General features: G+C 40.7%; 2 protein-coding genes across 5 annotated transcripts; one reads left to right on the top strand and one right to left on the bottom strand.

Annotated features, from left to right (window-relative positions):
- Positions 1 to 33: 33 nt before the first annotated feature.
- On the top strand, positions 34 to 13,644 carry il12rb2 (interleukin 12 receptor, beta 2a). The gene is made up of 16 exons (XM_005948088.3): positions 34 to 362; positions 607 to 795; positions 1,406 to 1,666; positions 2,173 to 2,296; positions 2,398 to 2,588; positions 3,100 to 3,242; positions 3,588 to 3,729; positions 5,460 to 5,524; positions 6,180 to 6,378; positions 7,563 to 7,745; positions 7,871 to 7,969; positions 8,071 to 8,217; positions 9,004 to 9,135; positions 10,050 to 10,146; positions 10,228 to 10,315; positions 10,402 to 13,644. The coding sequence occupies exons 2-16, from the start codon at positions 735 to 737 to the stop codon at positions 10,834 to 10,836; spliced, it is 2,367 nt and encodes a 788-aa protein (XP_005948150.1). The 5' UTR covers positions 34 to 362; positions 607 to 734; the 3' UTR covers positions 10,837 to 13,644.
- A 1,096-nt stretch (positions 13,645 to 14,740) lies between these two features.
- Positions 14,741 to 20,824, bottom strand: serbp1a (SERPINE1 mRNA binding protein 1a). 4 transcript variants are annotated; one of them, XM_005948089.3, is made up of 9 exons: positions 20,449 to 20,824; positions 18,953 to 19,136; positions 18,192 to 18,332; positions 17,975 to 18,046; positions 17,685 to 17,759; positions 17,386 to 17,557; positions 16,714 to 16,758; positions 16,397 to 16,585; positions 14,741 to 16,087 (listed from the first exon to the last, which is right to left on the bottom strand). In XM_005948089.3, exons 1-9 carry the CDS (start codon positions 20,702 to 20,704, stop codon positions 16,031 to 16,033), a joined length of 1,191 nt encoding a protein of 396 aa, XP_005948151.1. In that variant the 5' UTR covers positions 20,705 to 20,824; the 3' UTR covers positions 14,741 to 16,030. The 4 variants fall into 4 exon arrangements, with proteins under 4 accessions (XP_005948151.1, XP_014184973.1, XP_014184974.1 ...); XM_014329487.2 differs by having other exon boundaries at positions 17,386 to 17,554; XM_014329488.2 differs by having other exon boundaries at positions 17,975 to 18,043.
- Positions 20,825 to 21,518: the final 694 nt, after the last annotated feature.

Genomic DNA, 21,518 nt, shown 5'->3' with positions numbered 1-21,518 from the left:
TTTATATATATTTTTTTACTTTACAGTTAGTACTTTTGGTAATAACCGCAATAAAATAAAAATCGTGATTGAATGATTCGCTAAATCTTGGATGCACGTATTAGTAAAACAGACAAGTAGGCAGTGCTGATGTGCAGCCTGGGTGCGCACAGAAGCCTCTGTGGTTATCTGGCTTCAGTGATAATTTCTAAAGTAAAGGTAGACCAGTTTCAGGAGTTAGTTACCTCACATCAGGGGCGGCAGCCAGCCAACACGGAGTCTCCGCTCTCACGTTACCACCGCAGTGTGGACGCGCTCTCTCTCTAAATGAAGATGTTTAGGATCCGATACGAAGACGGCTAGAGCTACGAACAGCTTAGACGGTAACTAAAAGTTAAATTTGATGTTGAGATGTGATATTTGGGTGACTTTCAGGATCGTTTCTCCTGTTTTTAAACTACTATTGACTATATACTGTCCTCTGCTGCACTTGAACCATGCGTGAGATCACACTGACACTGGTACATGCCTCACAATGTATACATTTTATAAGTTACGACCTTATTGGCTGTATGAAGTGAACATTTCTAATCAATAATGTTATTTTGATTCCTCCCACCTCTACAGTCGCTGCATCGAAAGCATAAGAGATCGCAGGCATTTTTTTTACTTCTCCTTTTTAAGGCGAAGCAGCTCCCGTGGCAATGGAAGAGACACTTAGGCTGCTGTAAAGTTGCTGATGACTCGTGGCAACAATGTTGCAGTTACGGTCGGTCTTTGTCGCCGTTGCCGTGCTGGCCGTGCAGCTTTGCATTGGTAAGCTTAGATAAATGTGTGGATTCAGTTTTCTAACATATCTCTTATTTTCTCTTTATATATGTTGGTGATAAAAGTTCGATATCAGCAACACGATCAGTGGGTTTGTTTGGTGTGTTTTTTAAAGAAGTCTTAAAGGTAGTGATCTAGAATCTTTCCCATTGTCCGTCCTTTGTGAACCTTGTATGTGATAGTTTATATATGATAACTAATGTGATAACTGATATCACGAAGAATATGCCTAGAAGAAGAACGTGTGGACAGTGTTTTTGTGTGCAAATGTGAAGATTGACATTTGAAATTATATTTAAATCAGATTTTCACATAATCCAGATTAGCAGTTAATGTTTGGCTGTTTCTGCAGGTTCCTATGAGCCAAATTTGGCCTTGACTAAAGACATTGACTCAGACTGGCCCATCTTACATGAGCCAAGTGTCAGGCATAGCCCCAATTAACCCCAAATGTATCTGCCATCTGGGATATAACTTTTTTCACACACACACACACACACACACACACACACACACACACACACACACACATATATATATATATATATATATGTATGATCATGTTATTACAGTCTGTAAGCTGTTCTTTCTGTTTTAGGTGACAAATCCTGCGTCATCAGGTCGAGTACTGACTCTGTAGTGCAGCTAGGCTCCAGTTTTGAGGTGTTCTGCATCTTTAACCTGATGTGTACGGGTTCCATGTACAGTGGCCAAGGTCCCACAAAGCAGAAACACAAAGCACTGAATTCTACAACCATACATTTTAAGGTGGTGAACATAACAGAGAACAGAACATACAGCTGTCACTGTGAGAACCGTAAAGATCTGGACCCCTGTGGACTTGACATCTCAGCTGGATGTGAGTATTCAGTGAGCATGAAAGTCCCCTCTACTGAGACTTTTAGCCCAGGTTCATGGATTTTAGGCTCTCTATTTCTAATTAGAAAAAGCCAACAGATTGATGTTGAATAGACTGAAAAGTCCTGAGCGATGCTCTGCAGGGCAGGACTTGTCTTTCAGCTTGAGAACTTTTTATTTTAGGGTATGTTTAGCACTTCTAAGTTACAAAAGCTGTCAAAGGGTCATTTGGTTCTGCTTTTTTGTCTTTACATAATGTACACTCTGGTTGCATGTTAAGGAGTGAGCACAGCTAAGTGTCAAAGTTAGCTATGATAAGTTGCTTATTTACTCTATATAGGATTTGCTAACTCAAGTGTGAAAATAAACTATTTTTGGTTGTTGTTGCTGTTTCTGACAAATGCAGCTTGACATAAAAAGACAAATTACTACTTTTAGTATTGTTTATGCTTTAGCTCTCCGCTCAGTACTCAGTTGAGTATTTTCTCTGTCTTCTTTGATCTCCAGACCTACCAGATCGCCCTAAAAACATTTCATGCATCTACAAAATCGTAAAGAATGAAAGTGGAGTTGTGGTCTGCATTTGGAACAGAGGACGGGACACTAATCTTCGAAACAGTTCAGCGCTTTGGTGAGTCACCACCATACTGCTATAAAAACAAATATTCTGCTTGTCAGTTTTGCCTTTAAAACACATCAATAACAGTTTATTCTGTCAACTGAAACTTTCAGGGTGAAGGGGGTCTCTGGAAGTCACTCAGATGGATCAACGTCATACAAAGTCTCCGATAAGGGAACCGAGTTGCTGTCGGTGAATTTCACTGTCTCCAGATCAGTCGAGCTCATCTCAGTGTGGGTTCAAACTGAAAACCCACTGGGTTCTGCAAACTCGTCCATCATTAACTACACACTCAGTAAAATTGGTAAGACTCATATAAGTTACCATCAACTGGAGACCAATGACTCCAGAGATGAAACTTGTGGGAAAAAAAAGAAAAAAAAAAGCAAGAAAAGATTTTCAGGTTGACTGAAGGGTATGACAACGTAATGATGCTGTGGGTAGAATTTCACGCCAACTCTGCAGTGGAAACTGTTCTATACTTCAATCTTGAAGTTTATGGTTACTGATGATCACCCATGCTCTTTTCCAAATCCTGCCAATAATAATCCAGAGGAATCCCAGAAAGATGATTCTGCTCACACCGATGTTACGTTTTTAGCTCGGGAAACGTTTCGTCACTCATTTAACGGATGAGGGATGAAACACCTTTCCCACTGAAAACGCAACATCCAGATGGATTTCCTTACACGCTGGATGGAGCATGCATCAAGACAATACATATATGGCAAATATTAGGAACCTGTTTTGTTTTAGTGCTGTACAAAATGTTTGATTTTGTCATTTATGTGACCACTTTGCGTTGATCCGAACAGTGATGCCGTCGACTCCCGTTCTCGGCAAGCCAGAGTGCTACTCCCGGAAGTGCATCATGAAAGTGGAGCAGCCTGTGAGGACTCAGCACTTGGAGATCCAGTACAGGGCAGAAAAGCAGACATGGACAACTTATCAGGACTCAGTAAGACATTTTAACTCTTCAGAGTTTGAGAATTTAGGGACTTTCAGTGAGAAAAGTAGAAGTCAGAGATATCACATGAACCTTTGAAGATATACAGTTAGACCAAATAGGTCTGTTACTGATTCAGATCGAGAGGCATATATGAGTAGCAGGACTGATATGAGTATAAGTGAATTGACAATGATGCTCAAGTCGTAAAAACAAGCTGGAATTTGTCCTTTTATCTTCTCTCAGGTGTTCTTACAATGGGTTAATTCACGGATCACTTCCACATGCAAAACTCCTATCTATATGGCAATCTGAGGTTATATAACTGAAAAATATGTATTTATTATTAACTTACAGGTTGTGCAGATGAATTCCTCCCACTGGTCCATCTCTTCTCTGGAGCCCTACAGGTTGTACCATTTCAGAGCCAGATCTAAATTCAGCACCGGCCTGTGGAGTGAGTGGAGCACAAACATTTACGCATGGACTCAAGAGGAACGTAAGTACTCATGTGTTAACCTGCAGCTCCGGAAGGCTGTTTTAAGGTCTGCCTTTGCGTATTATGAAGCACTTCCTGACACTACACATTCTGTCTAGAGACGGATAATAAGGTACAGATACAGTATATCTGTGGCGCTTTATCTGTGCAGACCATCAGATAATACAATTGTGCTTCCTCTCGGTTTCTGAGGCACTTATCTGCTCACCACTGGCTGAGCCACTGAAATGGGTCTTACTGTGCTGAGAACAAAAGCAGCTACTTCCAATACGATGTATGCATGTTTTCTTAAATTGCTAATTTAATAAATATCTTCAGGAAATATTTATTGAGTGTAATTATAAACAAGTTCAATAGTGAGGCACAGGGAAGAAAGGTGAAGCTGTGAAGAAGACTGTGATGCTTTATGGGAAGTATCGCTGCATTTTTTTAATACTGATGGTGTGAAGATATGCAGGCCTCTGTACATATATGTAAAACTATGAATGTACAGCAGTGACAGATCATCATTTTCCATGAACGTCAGTTTGACAGAAAGGTGAAGCAACGTTTGTGAAGAGTGTCTTGCGCGCCTTCTTCGAGCGTGTGTGCATCAAACACGTTAATTGCAGTTTGTCTTTCTTCCTCATTTTTCTGGACAGCAACGTGCTCTCTGGAGCTCTGAAGAAGGCTATTTTAACTACAAACATTAAATGACCACAGATGATTAATATCATGACGTCAAAGGCACAATGAAAATCAGCTTAGAGAGAAACATGACCCAATATGTTGCCTTTTCTTGTGAAAGTGGATCATTTCATAGGTGTTTTCATTTTTGCACTAGGCAGTGCTGTGATATCCTTTTTTGTGGTTGGTATCTGTATTTGAAAATATAAACACTCTGAATAGAAACAACTGAAACTGGCATTTAAAAAGTTGCAAGCGGCCAACCCTGAAATCTCATTTTACAACAGCACTTGAACTCATCAACAGGGAACCATTGTGACCATGTGACTGCTGTGTGTTATCATTAATACTTAAATTTTCCTTCTTTTGAGAAATTACTGGAAGTGAAAGAAAGTAATAACTGGCAGTGCACTTTGGAAGAGGGTTGACGCTAGCATACATGCGTCTTCTAGGAGGCAATGTACAAAGCACTCCCTCTAACCTCATTTACATTTATTTTACCACATCTTCCTACATTTGTACACAAATGACAGATGGAAGTGACCTTTTCTTCCTCACTGGGTTACAACATCTCATGTACGGTCACACACTGCTGCCAGAGTTACTGTAGAGGAAACCACCCTCCCCTGTGTAAGACTTTAGCAAGTTTGGTTTAGACAGAACTTTCCAAAAGCATCACAGAGTTTGTGAATAAAGCCTCATAGAATTAATTTTAATAATGAATAACCACGGTTTGCACCAACAGACCTTTTAACCACACTGTTTGTGCATTATTTTCTTTTTTTAATTAGATAAGGACTTTGATTCAAATAACACGGGGTTTCTTGGAATTGCTACTCATTACTGTCAGAGTTAAGATGGAAAGTTTAACAGAGCTGCACAATGGATGTCTGTCACTTTTTAAAATATTTCAAAGCATTTCATCGCTGATAAGGAACCATCACACCGTTGATGCAGATGCGCTCATTTACTGAAATGAAAACCCACCCAGTTCACTAGCTTCTCTTGCATGAATTGAGTTAATATGTCCTGGTGACTTACTGCAGTTTGTTTTGTTTTTTTAGCCCCTGCCAAAGAGCTGGATGTGTGGCTTGCATCTGATTTTAAAGACATGAAAGTTTACTGGAAGGTAAGTCTTATTAGAAAACTTATACAGTTTTCACTGTTTATTATCCTTAACATGTTTGCTGCAGAGCTGAATTACATGAAATTGCACTGCACTTGACACACAGCACATAGCGCTGCTGTGTGTGCTTGAGTCTGAGGGTTTGAGGTCTACATGTATTCCCCTCTCCCCGTTCTGTGTGTCTGTGTGGGCATGTGACATTGTAACCATAGTAACACTTTCTGATCTTTGTGCTTTACTACTACTACTTTATTCTGCAGACTAAATGTCAACAACTGACCACCTCTGAGGTGTGACATTCACACTCACACAATCACCACTCTGGACCATACACACACACACACACGCACGCACGCACACCTACACACACACACACACACACACACACACACACACACACACACACACCTCGAAACTTTCAATGTCACATAAAGACACTGAGAGACAAGTGAAACCTGTCAGCAGATACCACAGTTTCAGTTTACAAGAAAGAGAGGAGCTGAACAGAAATGATGTGTCTTACATACTCATCTTGCTGTGATGTTGATTTTGAGCGGCATCTAAATCCCAGGCTTGTGTAATCATTTCCTTTGTCTGGTCTGCATCCTCCAGTCATCAAAAAAACTGATGTGATGCTTTTTTATTTCTTTGATTTCAGGAGATGAACGTTTCCGTCTCTAGAGGGAAGATTCTAGGATATGAACTCAGCATTTCTAGCTTTAGTGTCATCACCAACGTCAGTGCCAATGAAAGGAGTTGTCTAGTTGAACTTTGTGCCAGCTGTGATGTGACAGTGAGGGCTCGCAACACCAAAGGGCTGTCCCCTCCTGCCAGAGTAACAACCCGGCGTACTGAAGGTAAAAAAAACAAAGACATTTGACATATCTTTTTCCATCTCTTTTTCCATCGTCTGGTCTGCAACCAGAGCTTCTGTGCTGAAACACTGATATGTCTTTGTTTGTAGTTATCTGGTTCACCAAAAACATATTTGGAATATGCTCTTCAAGGACAGATCTGGTCTAAAATTAGACCAAATTCGACTACAGCAAAATCCCCCTGCAGTTTGAGTGAATGGCACTGATGGTCTCGTTACAGTGCATTCAGGCCACAGTGTCCTTACCTCGCCACTGAAAAAGCTGCTCACGAACAGCTGGAGGAATGCAATAAAGAGTCTGTAATGTTGACCTAGCATTCAAACTCTCCAGAGCCCAATCTTACTGAGCACCCATGCAACAAGTCCGGCCCAAGCAGTAACCCTAGAGCGTCCAGGTGCCTGTGGCTGGAAAGCATTTTTATCCCTCGTCCCTTGTCTCACACAATAAAACAAAGTCCCAAATTTTCGTTGCCTTTAGTTTTCAAAACTCAGCATGGACACAGAGACTTCTCTAAAGTCTGGCTTTAACTTAGCGGCTCTTTAAGACAGTAAAGAAAAAGTGTGATTTGGTGGGTGGGACCACAAGAAAATTAAATCCAGCTACACCAAAGACAACTTGTGACTTGGGGGAAGGGCGTAGAAGGTGACTCTCATGCCATTAGTTCCTTTTTCCCAGGAATTAATTTTCAGTTTCGCATAGGGAAGATATGACACAGTGTATGTTAATGTCACCCTATAGATTAGATATATCACAGTTTTAGTGTTCCTGCGTGCATGTTTTCTGGGTCAGATCTGTGTTGATGGCATGCTCGATCTGCTCGTATCAGGCCAGGTGGTTTTAATGTTGTGCATTATCAGCGTACACCAACATGTTGAGGCCCTCCACAAAACAGGGGCAGTTATTTATGTAATAATTCAGGTTGCAGTTTACCTTACACGTCTATTTGTTGCAAAAACTAAAACAATTCCTAACTGCCTAGTGAAAAACTTTTCCCAGATGGTAATTCTGCCTTGTTTCTTTGTCAGGAGAATTACAAAAATCCACAGTCTGGTTCCCTTTCTTTTAATTTTAAGTCTTCTCATTAAAATGTTACAAATGTATTAGTAACACTGGTCTATGCATTTGTGAATTACGTGATTACATGATTGCCTTTTTTTTCGCTTCAGCCAAATCCCCTAACAACTTACAAGTAACAGCCAACAACTCCAATATCACCATCTCCTGGACAAAACCTGAAACTGCACCACCACCGACCACATATGTAGTGGAGTGGTACCCAGATGGCAACAAGTTGGAGGAGCTCAGATGGGTCAGGCTGGGCGAGAACGAAAACCACGCTGTCATTTCAGGTAGGAAGTGAAAAATGAAGCAGGAGAAAAGCAAAGCCTCTAATGAGTGAACTGTCACTTTTTTAAAACACACATTATGCACATTTCTTTTTTCTCTTAAAGTGCTTCTGTCCTCCTTTCTGCAGATGTCCAGCCATATGAGTGCTATGACGGAGCGGTGTATGTGCTCTATAATGAGAGTTCCATTAGTTGGAAATTTAAAGGTGTTGCCACTTTGGAGTCAGGTAAGACATACAAAACAGTCAATATTCCTTATTAAATATTAAATATTTTGTTAATGGTCATCATATTAAGCAGTGTTTTGGGTTGTGCTTGTGGTTTGCAGCTCCAGAAGCCGCCCCACGTGTCCAAGAGAAGGTTGAGGGAAGAAACAACGTGAACATTACCTGGAGTGAGCTTGACAGGAGTCAGCGCAGGGGTTGCATTACCAAGTATACTATCTATTTGGAGACCATGGGGAACGCTAAAATCTGTAAGGAAGAGTTAAACTGCAGTTGTTTTATTTTACTGACATTTTCAGAAAAAGCCAAGGTGAAGAAAATGAGAATGCTAAATCGAAGGGACCACATTAATATTTTATTCAAAAGCTTGTTATTTCAATATGGTTCCAGGCATTAAAGCATTTTTCTTGTGAAGCGATGTAACCAAATGAAACATAAGAGAACAGATGATTTAAAAAGCATACAGATCATACAGAGGATTCATCAGCCATTAGTTTGTGAAGTTCAGCATTTCTTCTGTTGCCAGCATGCCGTTTGGAAACCGGACACAATGAGTGAAGGGTGGGCCTCACAAAGAAACCACAGATTGCATGTGCATCTATAGAGTTGTGACTTATGAATCACAAGACAGCCACACCTTAAAGTGTAACATTTACCCAGTTTGTGCTACTTAAACGGGTCAGTGTAAGCATAGACAACCAGACCAACCTCACCCTGGCCGCCTCCTCCAGCTCTTCTGAAGAGGGATGCCAAGCTGTTCTCAAGCCAACTAAAATATATAATCTCTCCTGGGTCTACATCAGGGCCTCCTACAAGTTGGGAAGCCCCAAAACCTCACACCTGTGAGGCACCTTAGCCAGACTTCCAAACCACCCCAGCTGGATCGTTTCAGTGTGGAGGAAAAGCAACTTTATGCTGAGTCCCTCTCAAATGACCGAGCTCTTCTATATACAGTCAGTGACTGAAACATATTTAACAGAAACTATGCACACTGACAAAATGTTCTGCCTCTGCTGTATGTGTTTATACATTTTCAGACTCTACGCCAGCATCAGAGAGGACGTATATAATTAAAGACCTGCCTCCAGCAGAGTACAGACTGTGGATGAGTGCTTCAACAGCTGCAGGAGATGGTCCTGCAGGTCAAAAGATCAAGTTCTTCATTGCACGTAAGCAGCCTCTTTTTTTACACTTCGTTTCTTTCAGGGAGGAGTTCAATCCCACTCTTGGGTTTGTAGAGTAAATCTGAAACTGCACTAGTGACGGTAAAATAGGAAGTCTGCATGCCATGCAAGCTATTTCCAATGCAATCATTTTGCTAAGCTAAGCTACCTGGTTGTTGAGTGTTGCCTTGAATTTAACAGGTCTATAAGAAGTCCATGTCAATTATCACATCTGTAGTACTGTGTTAATATTAAATAAATAAAAAATAAAATATTAAATAACTTATTATCACTAACTTTATTTTATACGAGTAATTGTAAAGTTTCACATTAAAGCTTTGTTTTAAGTGAAACTGTTTAAAAACACACTACTATACTAGTATATACTAGTATATACTATACTATACTATACTATACTATACTATACTATACTCAGACTGTTTGCTTTTTGGTTTTCAATCCAAGTGATCTTCGTTAAAATAGTCCCTGATACTGATGTATAATTTTTTTTTTAAATGTACATATACAGTAATGAGGAAAATAAATTAGTCACAGCCTTCTATGCAGTCCTGTGAGAAAATAAGTCCAAACAATGACTTAGTGTCTCATAACTATTATAAGCAGCAGTAAATCTATTTTCTGTATGACTCTTCTTTTTAAAGTTGCTTCAGTTCATTGAAACTTGGCATTTATTTATACTTAGCTTTCTTGAAGTACTTCCACCGCATCAGTTGGGTGGAGAACTGGACTGTGGGCCTTTGAAATACCTAATGCTTTTACTTTTCAGCCATTCTGTTGTAGATTTGCTGTCCTGTTGCAAGAACCTGCAAAGAGTTAAGCGTCCTAGACGCGCTGTAACAGAGGAAATAAAGGTGTATTCCGTGATCTTACATCTTTTTATTTTGTTGCCACTGTTGCAGATGACACCCAAGCGTTCCTCCTACCGGTGTGTATTATCAGCGCCGTGGTTGTGGTGTTTCTTGTGTGTTTGTACCAGAACTCAACCGTAAAGCAAAGGTACATGTGCAACATAAACTCTATAACGCAGTTACACCTTATTATTTTGTTGCTATAAAAAGTTTTCTCCTTCTCCCTCAGGTCTTGGGAGCTTTTTCAGTGTTTCATGCTAGATGTTGTGCCAGATCCTGCAAACAGCAAGTGGGCCAAAGAGTATACCCAAGACAAGGTAAACGTATAAAAGTTAAGAAGAATTCAGGTTGGACTGCATCTCTTATTGTTCGTCATTTGAGCTCGTGTCTCTGTTCCAAACAGGGCAACATGAACCTGCCACCATGCAGCTCCAGTGAACCCAGGGAGGAAGAAAAGCTCATCCTGGTGAATGTGGAGGAGCTACCCAAGCAGAACAGTGAATCTAGAAAACCAATCTTGCGTATGTCTCCTTCAACCAGGCTGAGCTCTGAGACTGAGCCGGAGTCGGTCATTCCAACCACGTACATTAAGAGTTTGTCCCACGACTCAGACAGCTCCGATCACACGCACACGTCTCTGGACACAACTGTTGATTATATTTCATCACACGAGCCTGGAAATTTGGACGAGGAAGATGATGAGGAGAAATGTGGAGAGTTTCTGGACATGCCTTTCATCTCCAATCACAACATCTTCATAGAGCCGCTGGTGTTTGGAGGGAAGCTGACTCTGGATGCAGTGAAAATTGACTGCAGTGACTTCTTTCAAAACGCTTAGTAAAACTGAAAGCAAATGAAACCTGCTTTTAGAGGAAGAATGCTGATAAGCCAACAGCCCAGAAACAAAGAACTGCATGAACTACCTCCATGCTCACTGAAATCAGAGAACTTTTGCTTAAGTCTGAGCTTCAGTTATGCAGTAACAATTTTAAACCTAAAGGGTATTCTTTTCATGTCATGCATTACAATTGTTTTCTCTTCAAAACGGCAATGGACACACTAATCGCTTGACTACAATTAACAGGACAGGTTTGCAAGAGATGTTGTCATTTCTGATCTGGCTGAAGAAATTTCCAGAGGCCCAATCAGACGTTTCATAGAAGGAGAAGCAGAGAGATAATTTGGTTCCTGATGCAAAAATAGATTTCAGACATAATCTGCTTTTCTGTTTGTGCTTTTCCTGCTATGACATGTAGACATGTCCTCTCCTTTGTAAAAAATCATCCCAAATGCATACTCTGTTATAGCCTTGACTATCCCGTGCATATGCATTTATCCTACCTCAGTCTTAGCTCATCTACAAAAGGAGGAGGTTAAACTGGACCATTTGGAACTAACTGCAACTTTTTAACTTGAGACAAATTCAACAGCCCAGCAGTGTTGAGAGACAATAGCTAATATTAGCCTGACAACACAAAGCCAGTAAAAACATGCTGATGTTTATAGAATATGATTACTACACTCAACAAACACTTCATTAGAATATCTGTATATCTGCTTGTTTGTGCAGTTATGGAAACAGCCAGTCAACTTGGTACAGCATGCACTCCTGCAGATAAACATTCAGGAGTTTCAGAATGAGGAAAAGTATGATCTTTGAGACCAAACACGATTCTCTGTTTCAGGTTTTCAGTTTACTCTAATACCAAAAAATCGTGGGAAAAGCTTTATCTTATCTCTGATAAGCCCTCTTTCCAGCTGCACTGAGCAGAAAACCATCTTAGACATGTCGGACTTCTGCATCAGGAATCAATTCTGTTAGCTGAAAACAGAAATCTGAAACTGCAGCCAGCACAGGCTCACCAACACTGGTAAACACAGCCTGCCCTGACGATTATTCACATCTGCTGAGGCAACAATTGTAGGATTCATGTTCCCAGCTTGCTTTGAGTCAAACACCTGACAACAGTTGTGCAGTGGCTTTGGACCCTGCAATCATCTCAGGACTTTATGGTGTGCATCTCTTTCTGGTCACAATTTTCTACTTTTAATGCTAAATTCAGCATGTCACAAAGCAGAAGTTACCTTTAATTGTTTAATTAACGTGATCAATTTAGTGGCCTCCCCAGTCCCCAGATCTACATCTAGTAGAACACTACTGGCTCATTAAGAAAAGGCAAGTAATAGCAAGAATATGTATCTGATTAATATAAAAAGTATGTGATGCATTTCTATCAAACATGGCAGAAACAAAAAAGGGATACTTGTAACATCCACATTTATCAGTTCTATCTTAATTTAAATGACAATTACCACTGACCACAAAGTAAAGCTGAATCAGATACAATTTGCAAAGATGTAAAAGTGACAGATGCCATCAGCAATAAAGTCTTTAAAGCCGCAAACATGAACTTCATGAGAGGGTGAAAGAAAATCAAAACGAATATATTTGGATGTGGATATATTTCATATATTCATTTATATTTTCTGTTGTTCCAGGGCTGGCATAGCAAAGGAAAAAAAAGTAAAAAAAAAAAGTAAAATTTGATGAATGTACAGTGCTATTCTTTTATGTTTTTCAAAACAATCTTGTGTTTTGAGTGACCTCTTTGATGATTTTGCACCCTTTGACTATGACTGTCTTTATATGGGAATCGGCGTAGCTCATAAATATATACCTAATTTACTTCGATGTCAATACCAATAAATGAGTTCATCATTCAGACTTTGTATGTTTTTTTTTCTCTCCTGGATGTCGTATGGTCCACTGACTCCAAAGATTATAATTGTGGTGCCAGAGTCGTACAAAGCAAACCTAGTTCAGTAACAAGAACACACAGAGAGCACTTCTCTGATGTTTAATCATATATTTATCACAGTATGATGACATTATCTGTTCTCTCATCATTTGTGCTGACGTCAGCATTGTTAATATCAAAATCTAGTTTAGTATATTAATCTTTTTATGTCATTAGGAAGTCATACAATGTTAGATTGAAAAAAATGTTTCAAAGAATTCAAATAAAGACTAATTTAGTATATTCCTGGAAACTAAAAGCTTTTTCCTAATTCATGTGACCCTAAACGTTGATCTAGGACCTTGAAGCATTACATACAGAAATGGTATATTTTACTATCTTTACCCATATGATGGGAGCAATATTTGGCTTCTAAAAGCTAATAAGGTTGAATAATGAAGGTCAAGGTCAAATGAAGCGTACAAGGTTGAAATCTCTGCTCAGATTCAGCCAAATCAATCTGTCAAAATAAAAAGAAGCCACGAGTTTCTCATGGTAAATAAAGTAATCAGTAATCATTGAGTCAGTAATCTAGTCGCATGATGCACTGAGGGGTTTTTTCTTCCGTCAGGTGATGTTCTTTATACACTTCTCTGCATTTAATCACTGCTTATTATTCATCTCTGACTCTTTTCCATAGTGTGTCTTGGTCCTGTTTTCGTCCAGACCCCAAGCTGTCACAGCAGTTGGCTGCCCTTTCCTGAGCCTAGTTCTGTTTGGTTTCTTCCTTTTAAAACAGTTATTCTTTCTCACTGTCACCAACGTGCTTGCTTATAAGGTGGGTTATATGAGTGTTGGGGTTTTCCGTGTTCTTTGCTGCTATATAAAAGAAACTGAATTGAACCCCATCTTAAACCAAGCACTTTGCAACCTGTTCTAATGGAGCCTACCTCTTATTTTGTATACATTTTTCCTGTTATTTATTCTTGCTGTCTTACTATATATATTTTAAACCTGCACAGCTGGTGTTGAGCACTCACAATTTTGTTGTACATGGACAATGACAGTAAAGGGCTTTACTATTCTATTGTAGAGAATGCCTTCCACTTACTAAATGCAAAACTAAATGCAGAAGAACCCACATAAGCAGTAACTGAAGCTGCTGGCAGAATCTCTAAAGGGAGGAGTGTTTTATATATATATATATATATATGTATATATTTAGATTTAAAGCAGTCTAATTTTGAGCCTCTGAAAAAAGGGCCTATTATTTATTAAAACAGTTAATTTAATACTTTTGTTAAATTCCTCAAATTAAAGCTGAAAGTCTGCTCATCATTAACAAATATCTGAGTATTGCACTTGCAGCAAAAACACAAAAGCTGTCTTTCCCCAACAAACTGCATTCTTTAAAAGCAGTAGCAACAATTCCCCTTCAGGGACAATTAAAGTATCTCTCTACAAACTCATTTCAAACATGGTCAGGGTTTTAAAAAATGTTTCTGTATGTAATAGTAACTCCAGAGCCAAAAATACAGGATGCAATCTGATCTACATGTTTGGTTTCAGACTATAAGGACTTCTGGCTTCATCTCAGCAAATTAGCATCAAATGATTATCCCAGACACCACGCTGGGTCTGTGCACAGGCAGCCAATTTGTTCACATCTTTTGTTTGCAAAAGCCAACCTTCAGGACAAAACTGGCCTAAAGGAGTGAAGAAAGCAGGTTGTTTCAGAAAACTGAGAGGCTACACTAAGATCCATCGCAAGTCAAATGACTAGAGTAATAATGCAACACTAGCCTAGTAGGGCAAGGTGAAAAAACAGCTAGATATCATAACAGGTCCCCCTAATTGAACACAGTGGTAGCATACATTTAAAAAGTGATGCGGTCAAAAGGGAATTTTAAAAAAATGTACAGCAAAAGCGTAAAATAATAGTGCCTTTGTGCAGGCAGGACAAAAAAAAAAAAAGAAAAGAAAAAAAAGAAATGACAATGCAAAAAAATTTATCGACCACCTTTATTTACCGACAGAGGTCTCCAATAGCAGGGCTAGAATTCACACATTTGTAGAGAACTTCTGTTGTTCCACACAATGGACAACTGTATTTCTTTCAGAGCAATTATGCAGTGGTGCCACTGTGGAAGCTACAGGGCAAGTCAACAGTGGAGGAAAATATCAGCACAGAACAGACTGCAGAAACAAACTGAAGCTGGGCTGAGTTTACATCTGTAAAAGGATACCAGAGTGGAGTGTGTAAACAGTTGGAGAGGATCAAATCTCAACTGTGTAAAAACACTTCCTCCCCTTATCGCTCTAAAGTAAAAAGAAAGGCATTAATTGACTCGCACATGGCCAGTGATCAAAGATGAAATGGGCAAGGAGGAAGATGCATTAGACCGAGGATTGCACTTCAAATAACAAGTAACGAGAAAATGTGAAATATCTTTGAGCTGCTAATAAATTCACCTGACCAAAGTTTCATGATCAGCGCAAATTTAAGAGTCATCACCAGCGTGCTCCTCCAAAATGACCTAATGTTACTCCTTCAAAACATCTTCAGTACAAAAAGAACCTTAAATTCAGATTTAGGCGCCATTTCATCAATGCATTCAAAGATAGGTAGCACCTTTTGACCAAAGATCAAGGTGCATCCTATTTGCACCATGTGAAATACAGTCTCTGAAAGAATCTATGAAAATAGTTACGATTTACAGGCTGAAGATCATACAAGAATAGACCTCCTGTACAAAATATAAAACAATATCCCAGTGCTAAAGAAAAAAAAATCCATAAATCTCAATGACTGAAGCTGTAACGTCATCTGAAATACCTGGTGTGTCAGAGCTTATGAGCTTGGGTTGGAGCTCCACAGTGCCTAGTTTAAAGCGAGAAAGCAATGGCACACACCACACTAAAGATACTCTTTCAAAATGCATATTTTCAAGCAGCAATTACAAAAATTTATCAATGGACAATGCATAACCTCTGAAAAAAATACTGTATGAAAACATCCCTGCTACTTTGTTTCCAAGTACAAAACCTCTACCAATAAGTTGCTCCAGAGTAGCAAGAAGTCCTTTTATTTTTTTGTTTTTTTTGTTAATTTCTGTTTTTTTTTTCCATCTTCGTTTTGTTTTTATTGGGTAAAACTCAGTCCTCACATTGAGTGTCATAGTAAATGACAGTCTTCTCCATTGGTTCACTCTGCTGAAGGATCCAGGAACATGCAAGCCTCGTAGTGGAGGTGCTCAGGAGGCTCCTGTAGGCCTGAGGATTAGCAACCATGGCTTAAGCCAGGGCTGGGAAGGCCTCTGGGTCGTCCACGTTTGGCACAGACGTAGATGACTGTTAGAAAAGGTGGACAACAAGTACAAGTTAGAAAAGATGACTGATTAATGGAAATGGTCCACTGCAATAATACAGAAATAAATTGACTGCCATCAGTCGTAAAATGATTTAACAGCAGAGGGCAATCTGTTCTTTAAATGAAGGGCTGTACCACTTCTATAAAAAAGGACGTTCTAAATGACAAAAAGAGCAAATATCAGAATCACTGGTAATTTAAACATTTTGTGTTGTGCATCCCAACTTCCTGCGCATAAACCTGGTTGTTGCTGATATAACAGCAACTAAGCTGTGCTTAATGCCCCATACCTTGTCAGACCTTCCACCACGCATTGGCCTGGTGGCTTCGCCGCGGCCACGACCACCTCCACCTCCACCTCCACGGCCACCACGTGGTCCACCACGTCCACGGCCCGGACGGCCCAGGTCTCCAAAGTTGATCTCCAGCTGTGACGTAATGTCATTGGCTGGCTTCCTGCAATGGTGCTCATCATCTCCCTAAATTACAAAAACAAGGGTTAAAAATTAAGTTTTATTGTTTTGGTATATCTGCAACATAAATGTTCTGCTAGCATGCATGTCTGGATTTCATATACTCAGAGTACATGCAACTGTAGAAATTTTACCTTCTGCTCTTCAACCTCAGGTTCAATCAGATCACCCTTCTTATCCTGCAGTGGACAGGTACAAAGACACAAGCCAACATTAACACACTGATCAAAATAATGTGCTTCCACCAACAAATTCAAATCTCTTAATAAGATAATACAGTTAATATAAAAACATCCTGTCGATTCCCGTTAAAAATGTATGACTCACACCTATAATGTCAAACCCAGTTTCAGTGACATGTTCTGCACATTGACTGAAAATCCTAAGATGGAGTACTGCCTTAGAAAGTGAATACTGACTAATACAATTTTGCACAACACTCCGATTCACTTTTTTTTTTTAAAGGCATATTGCAAAAATAAAACTTGCATCATTGTCTGATAAGTACAACTACTTCCTGTTCTATGTTGAAGTTCTGACTTTGAAGTGCAGCCATGAAAACCGTTTGCACCGGTGCAACACTATTAAAGTCAGTTTCATCTCACGGAGAAAGAATATTTAACATAACCTCCAACACATGGGAGTTTCCATAATCTTCCCTAATTCCTGGCTAAGCTGTTGTCTCACCTATTTTGGAAGTGTCAATATACTACATTGGAAGAATAATTCTTGAATACTGGATACCTGTTAAAATGTAGCAACAAATAATTTCTCCAACCGAGAGCAGACCTTTTGTTTTTACTCACTTCTGCCTTGGACTTGTGGAGCACAAATCCTTTGTTCCAATCAGCTCCCTCGTTGGGCTTGCGGATGTTGAATTCTACCTTGGCGCGGTCCTTGTCCTGCATGGCCTTCCATTCATCCAGAGTCATCTCCTTGGGGCCTTCTTCCTTCACTTCTTCAACCTCATTCTCCCTTCAACATGAACACACCCAGATAAGCGTTAGAATTAATAACACTGTCTTTCAGTGTAACTGATTTAGTATGGATGTGCATGTGTGGCTACAAAATGCACATCAAAAGTTGTGAAGGTGAAAAAAATTACTTGTTCTCAGAGTCGGCAGCTGGATGCTCCTCTCCTTCAGGGTTTTCTTCAGTGACGTTTGATTGGTCAAGCTCACTGCAAGGAGGGGGCAGGGAAGCCATGAAAATGAGGATTGCTCTGCATGCATCAATTTTAGCCAGCTTTACCCAGAACAGCACATGTGTCACCTAAGAATGGCATACTAATAGATCATTTAATCTCTTGCAGACGAGAGAGTTATCGCTATCAAAGCGTAAAGGTGTTATTTAACTATCACAGAAGTTTCTTCTGTTCCTAAAGCAAGAACTTACTTCAGTTCATCCTTAACAGTGCCCCAGTTGTGAGATCCACTTCCACCACGCTTCTCTTCTCCTTTCAAACTACTGAAACAACATCTGGATTAGCCAGGATCATAACATGATCACTGCATCACAACACACACAAAGGTCTTAAGACCAGATGCATTAAGGGTATTTCAATGAAGCGATATATAAGAACTGTGAGCGGAAAAAAAAAAATATTACTTACGATTTGTCACTGCCGCTGTGCCGATCAAATTCACGTTTTCCTCGGGAATCAAAGCCATCGCTGCGACCCATGCCGCGACCCCTGCCTCCGCGGCCTCCCCTACCGCCACCACGTCCCCTCATTGGCCTGTCGCTGACGGGCCTAAAGAAATTAATGCAGAACAACTGTTACAATCACAGTCTGGCCAAGGTCCTTAGCCAATGGGGAAAACATTTTTATTGTCCAGTTGGGGGCAGTAAAAACAAGTTTTCACCATTACAACATAACACTCTTATCTCCGGTTTTGGTTTCTACAAACTCCTGAGGGAGTCCTGAACAGCTAACTGTGTCTACTGCTTGGTGCTAAGCTTTCTGTTTGCTTGGTTTTTTTGTTGTTTTTCGTTTTCCTGCTGCCTGCTGTAAACAAAAACTGAGAATATGAAAGTGAATCAATCAGCTGAGCAATGACCTAAAGCTCCCTGTAAGACTCCATACAACTGAGTGGGACTGCACATACAACTGATTTTTTTTAAAAGGTTCATAAAAATCCTGATAGTAGCTACTTAAAAGTTGATTTGCAGATGACTTTATTTTTTTCAGTTTCCTACACAGATTTTTGTGACAATAAAATATATGTGCCTGCCGCAGTTTGGGCAAGACTACAGTCTCTTATCATGGTAAAAAACGCCTAAACAGTTGTAGTCCCACCCAATAATGACAACTATTTTGTGAAAGCAGAAGACACCCTGTTGGAAATTAGTCTGCTCAGAAAATAAACTCACTTCTCCACTGAAAATTCACCACCCTCAGGCTTCTCGCCAGAGTCGCCAGCAGGCCTCTCGAAGCGGCGAGGTGGCCGCCTGTCCGCTGGCCGTCTGTCTGTTGCGGGGCGTCCTTCTCCCTGGCCGCCCTGGGGTCTGGACCCCTCACCCTCCGGCTTCCGGCCCATCCTCCTCATTCCAGCACCTAGGATTGACCACAACAGGAGGATCAGATGACCATTAGCAGTGAAAGTGACAGATTGGGACCAAATGCTGAGTGTGATAAAAGACAAAGAAGATGTGTTTGTTGTGTTTAAGTGGAGCAAATAATTCCAATTAACATGCAAAGGAAGTTGACCTACTTTTGTTTTCTAACCTGGAAAGCCATCTGATAACTTAATCACTCGTTACTCCTTCCTTTCACAGGCCAGCCATGTGAATTAACACCTACACAGTGTTTAACCCTGTATGGCCCATCTAACTGCCACTGACCCAGTGTGACACAACACCACCCACCCATTGCTTAACTCACCAGCTACCAAAATAGACATCCACCACTACACAGGAGCAGCTGGTTGCACCATAGTCAGCGCACCTGTCTCATCTTCTCTCTTGCAAACAGATATGAGCCTACTTGGCAGCCTGAAGTGAAGATAATGGCAAACTAACCTCCTGGAACTAGGTCAAATCCTGACGCTGGAAAATTTAAGACAAACAAGTTGTAAAACAAAAATATATTGAATGACTTGTTAACTATACATGATGTTATATATGACAATTAAATATCTGGGGGAAAATGGAAACCGGAGATACAAGCGCTGTGAATGTACGTCGACCGCGTGCATCGCGGCTGCATTATGCGCCAATGGGAAGTGGCGGTTTAAGAGCCTGTGCTTTAACACGCCCCACACTACAACCACGAGGTTCATCCGCGCGAGAGCAGTGCAGGCTCCGAGGTCCAATCCACCTGCCGATCCGCCACGAGCGTACACATGTACTCATATTACGTTACTTCAATCATTGCACGTGCTAAACTTCCTTCTCCTTAAAGCGCCTGACATTAATATACAGAAAGATATTTTTATTTTATTTTTAAAATAATTAACTGCTTCCTAAAAACTGCTTTCTGGGTCAGCTCAGCCACAAGTGGGGGTCTCTGGAAGCCCATCGTGGCAAGCATAAACGTATAAACCCGGAGATACACCCCCGGCCAGTCAGGCTTTCAGGTTCTACCCGCTCAACAAGGCCCACTGGAGGGGGGAGGGCAAGCCAAAACACGTCGGGCAGCAAATTTTTTAAGCCCAACGGATCCCACTGCAGAACACGTTTGTTTAAATGTCATTGTTCGGGTAAATGACAGCCAGCAGGGGCACACAACAGCCATGTGGACCGCATGTCACGGGGAGGGTGGCTTGTGAACCATTGCTAGCTAGTAATCAAGCAGCTTAGCCTGTTAGCTCAATGTTAAGCATCTGCTTTAACTGTGCGAGACATGAAACGTGAAAATTATATTTTACCATCTTTCTTGAGCGGGACGGCCTGGGTCTCCTCCTTCTTATCGGTCAAGGGGGTCTTTCTCTCTTTCTGAGACTCCTTTTTAGGCTGCTTGGCAGCCTGGGCTGCAGTCTTGGCGGCACCAGGGGCAGAAGCCTCCTTCTTCTTCTTTACTTCGGCTTGCTTCAGCAGCTCAAACGGATCCGACTCGTCGTCAAATAACTGGTCGAACCGATTGGTTATGGCACAGCCAAAACCTTCTTGCATTTGTCCGGGCATGATGGCGCCCCTTCAGCAGGATTTTCCTCCGATTCTACGAGGCTTGGTGCGAGCACTTCGCTAGGTGAAGCCACAAGATGGCTGGGAAAGGACCGTCTTCTCTTCCGGCGCGATAGACATCCGGGACCTCTGGGTTGGCGCGGGTGGGGTGTGTAGTTTCTTTGGACGATCAAATCACTAGACTGGGTTACTGATAGGCAATTGAAGAAACTCGTTTACCCACAATGCAAGAGGGGCTAGTGTTGCTATCCGGTGTAGTCTGTAAAATAAAGCACGAGTGCCCTCATTTACACTGCGTGCTCTTGTTTTGACTTTTCAGAAATGTCCCCAGTCCTCGAAACTGTCTTGAAAAGCACTGCAGACTGGTTTCCACACTAATGAGGGCCCAAATATTTGGTCAGGCTTATTATATATTGCCTCACATATCTCGAAGGGAAACAGCAGGTGCTCCTCTTAATAGAGGCACTATAGTTTTGTTGGAAAACAAAAGGAAGTGGTCAAAGATTTCACTTAAATTGTTAAAGTTTAAGTTTACGGTAGAGTTAATATACAGAGTATAGGTATGTTAGTACAGCTCAGAACAAGCATTCGCACAACATCGGGGCCTAGCCCCCATTTAAAGCTGGCAAGTAGCCTACTGCAAGTATAAACAGCACTTCACATTTGTATTTAGAGATAGCTTTATCAGCACTGCCTGATGTAGGTGAGGAAACCTGCAAACAGTGCTATACAAAAATGCATTGTGGTGGTTTAAGACTGTAACACAGGGCTACAATTAAAAATTATTTTTCTGCTTCCTGATCACTTATTTTTT

Source organism: Haplochromis burtoni, unplaced genomic scaffold (assembly GCF_018398535.1).
Source record: "Haplochromis burtoni strain Fernald_Lab_line unplaced genomic scaffold, NCSU_Asbu1 Contig_572, whole genome shotgun sequence".
Lineage (NCBI taxonomy): Eukaryota > Metazoa > Chordata > Actinopteri > Cichliformes > Cichlidae > Haplochromis > Haplochromis burtoni.
Note: the sequence above shows the minus strand (reverse complement) of the source record. Positions and strands in the feature narration are given on the sequence as shown.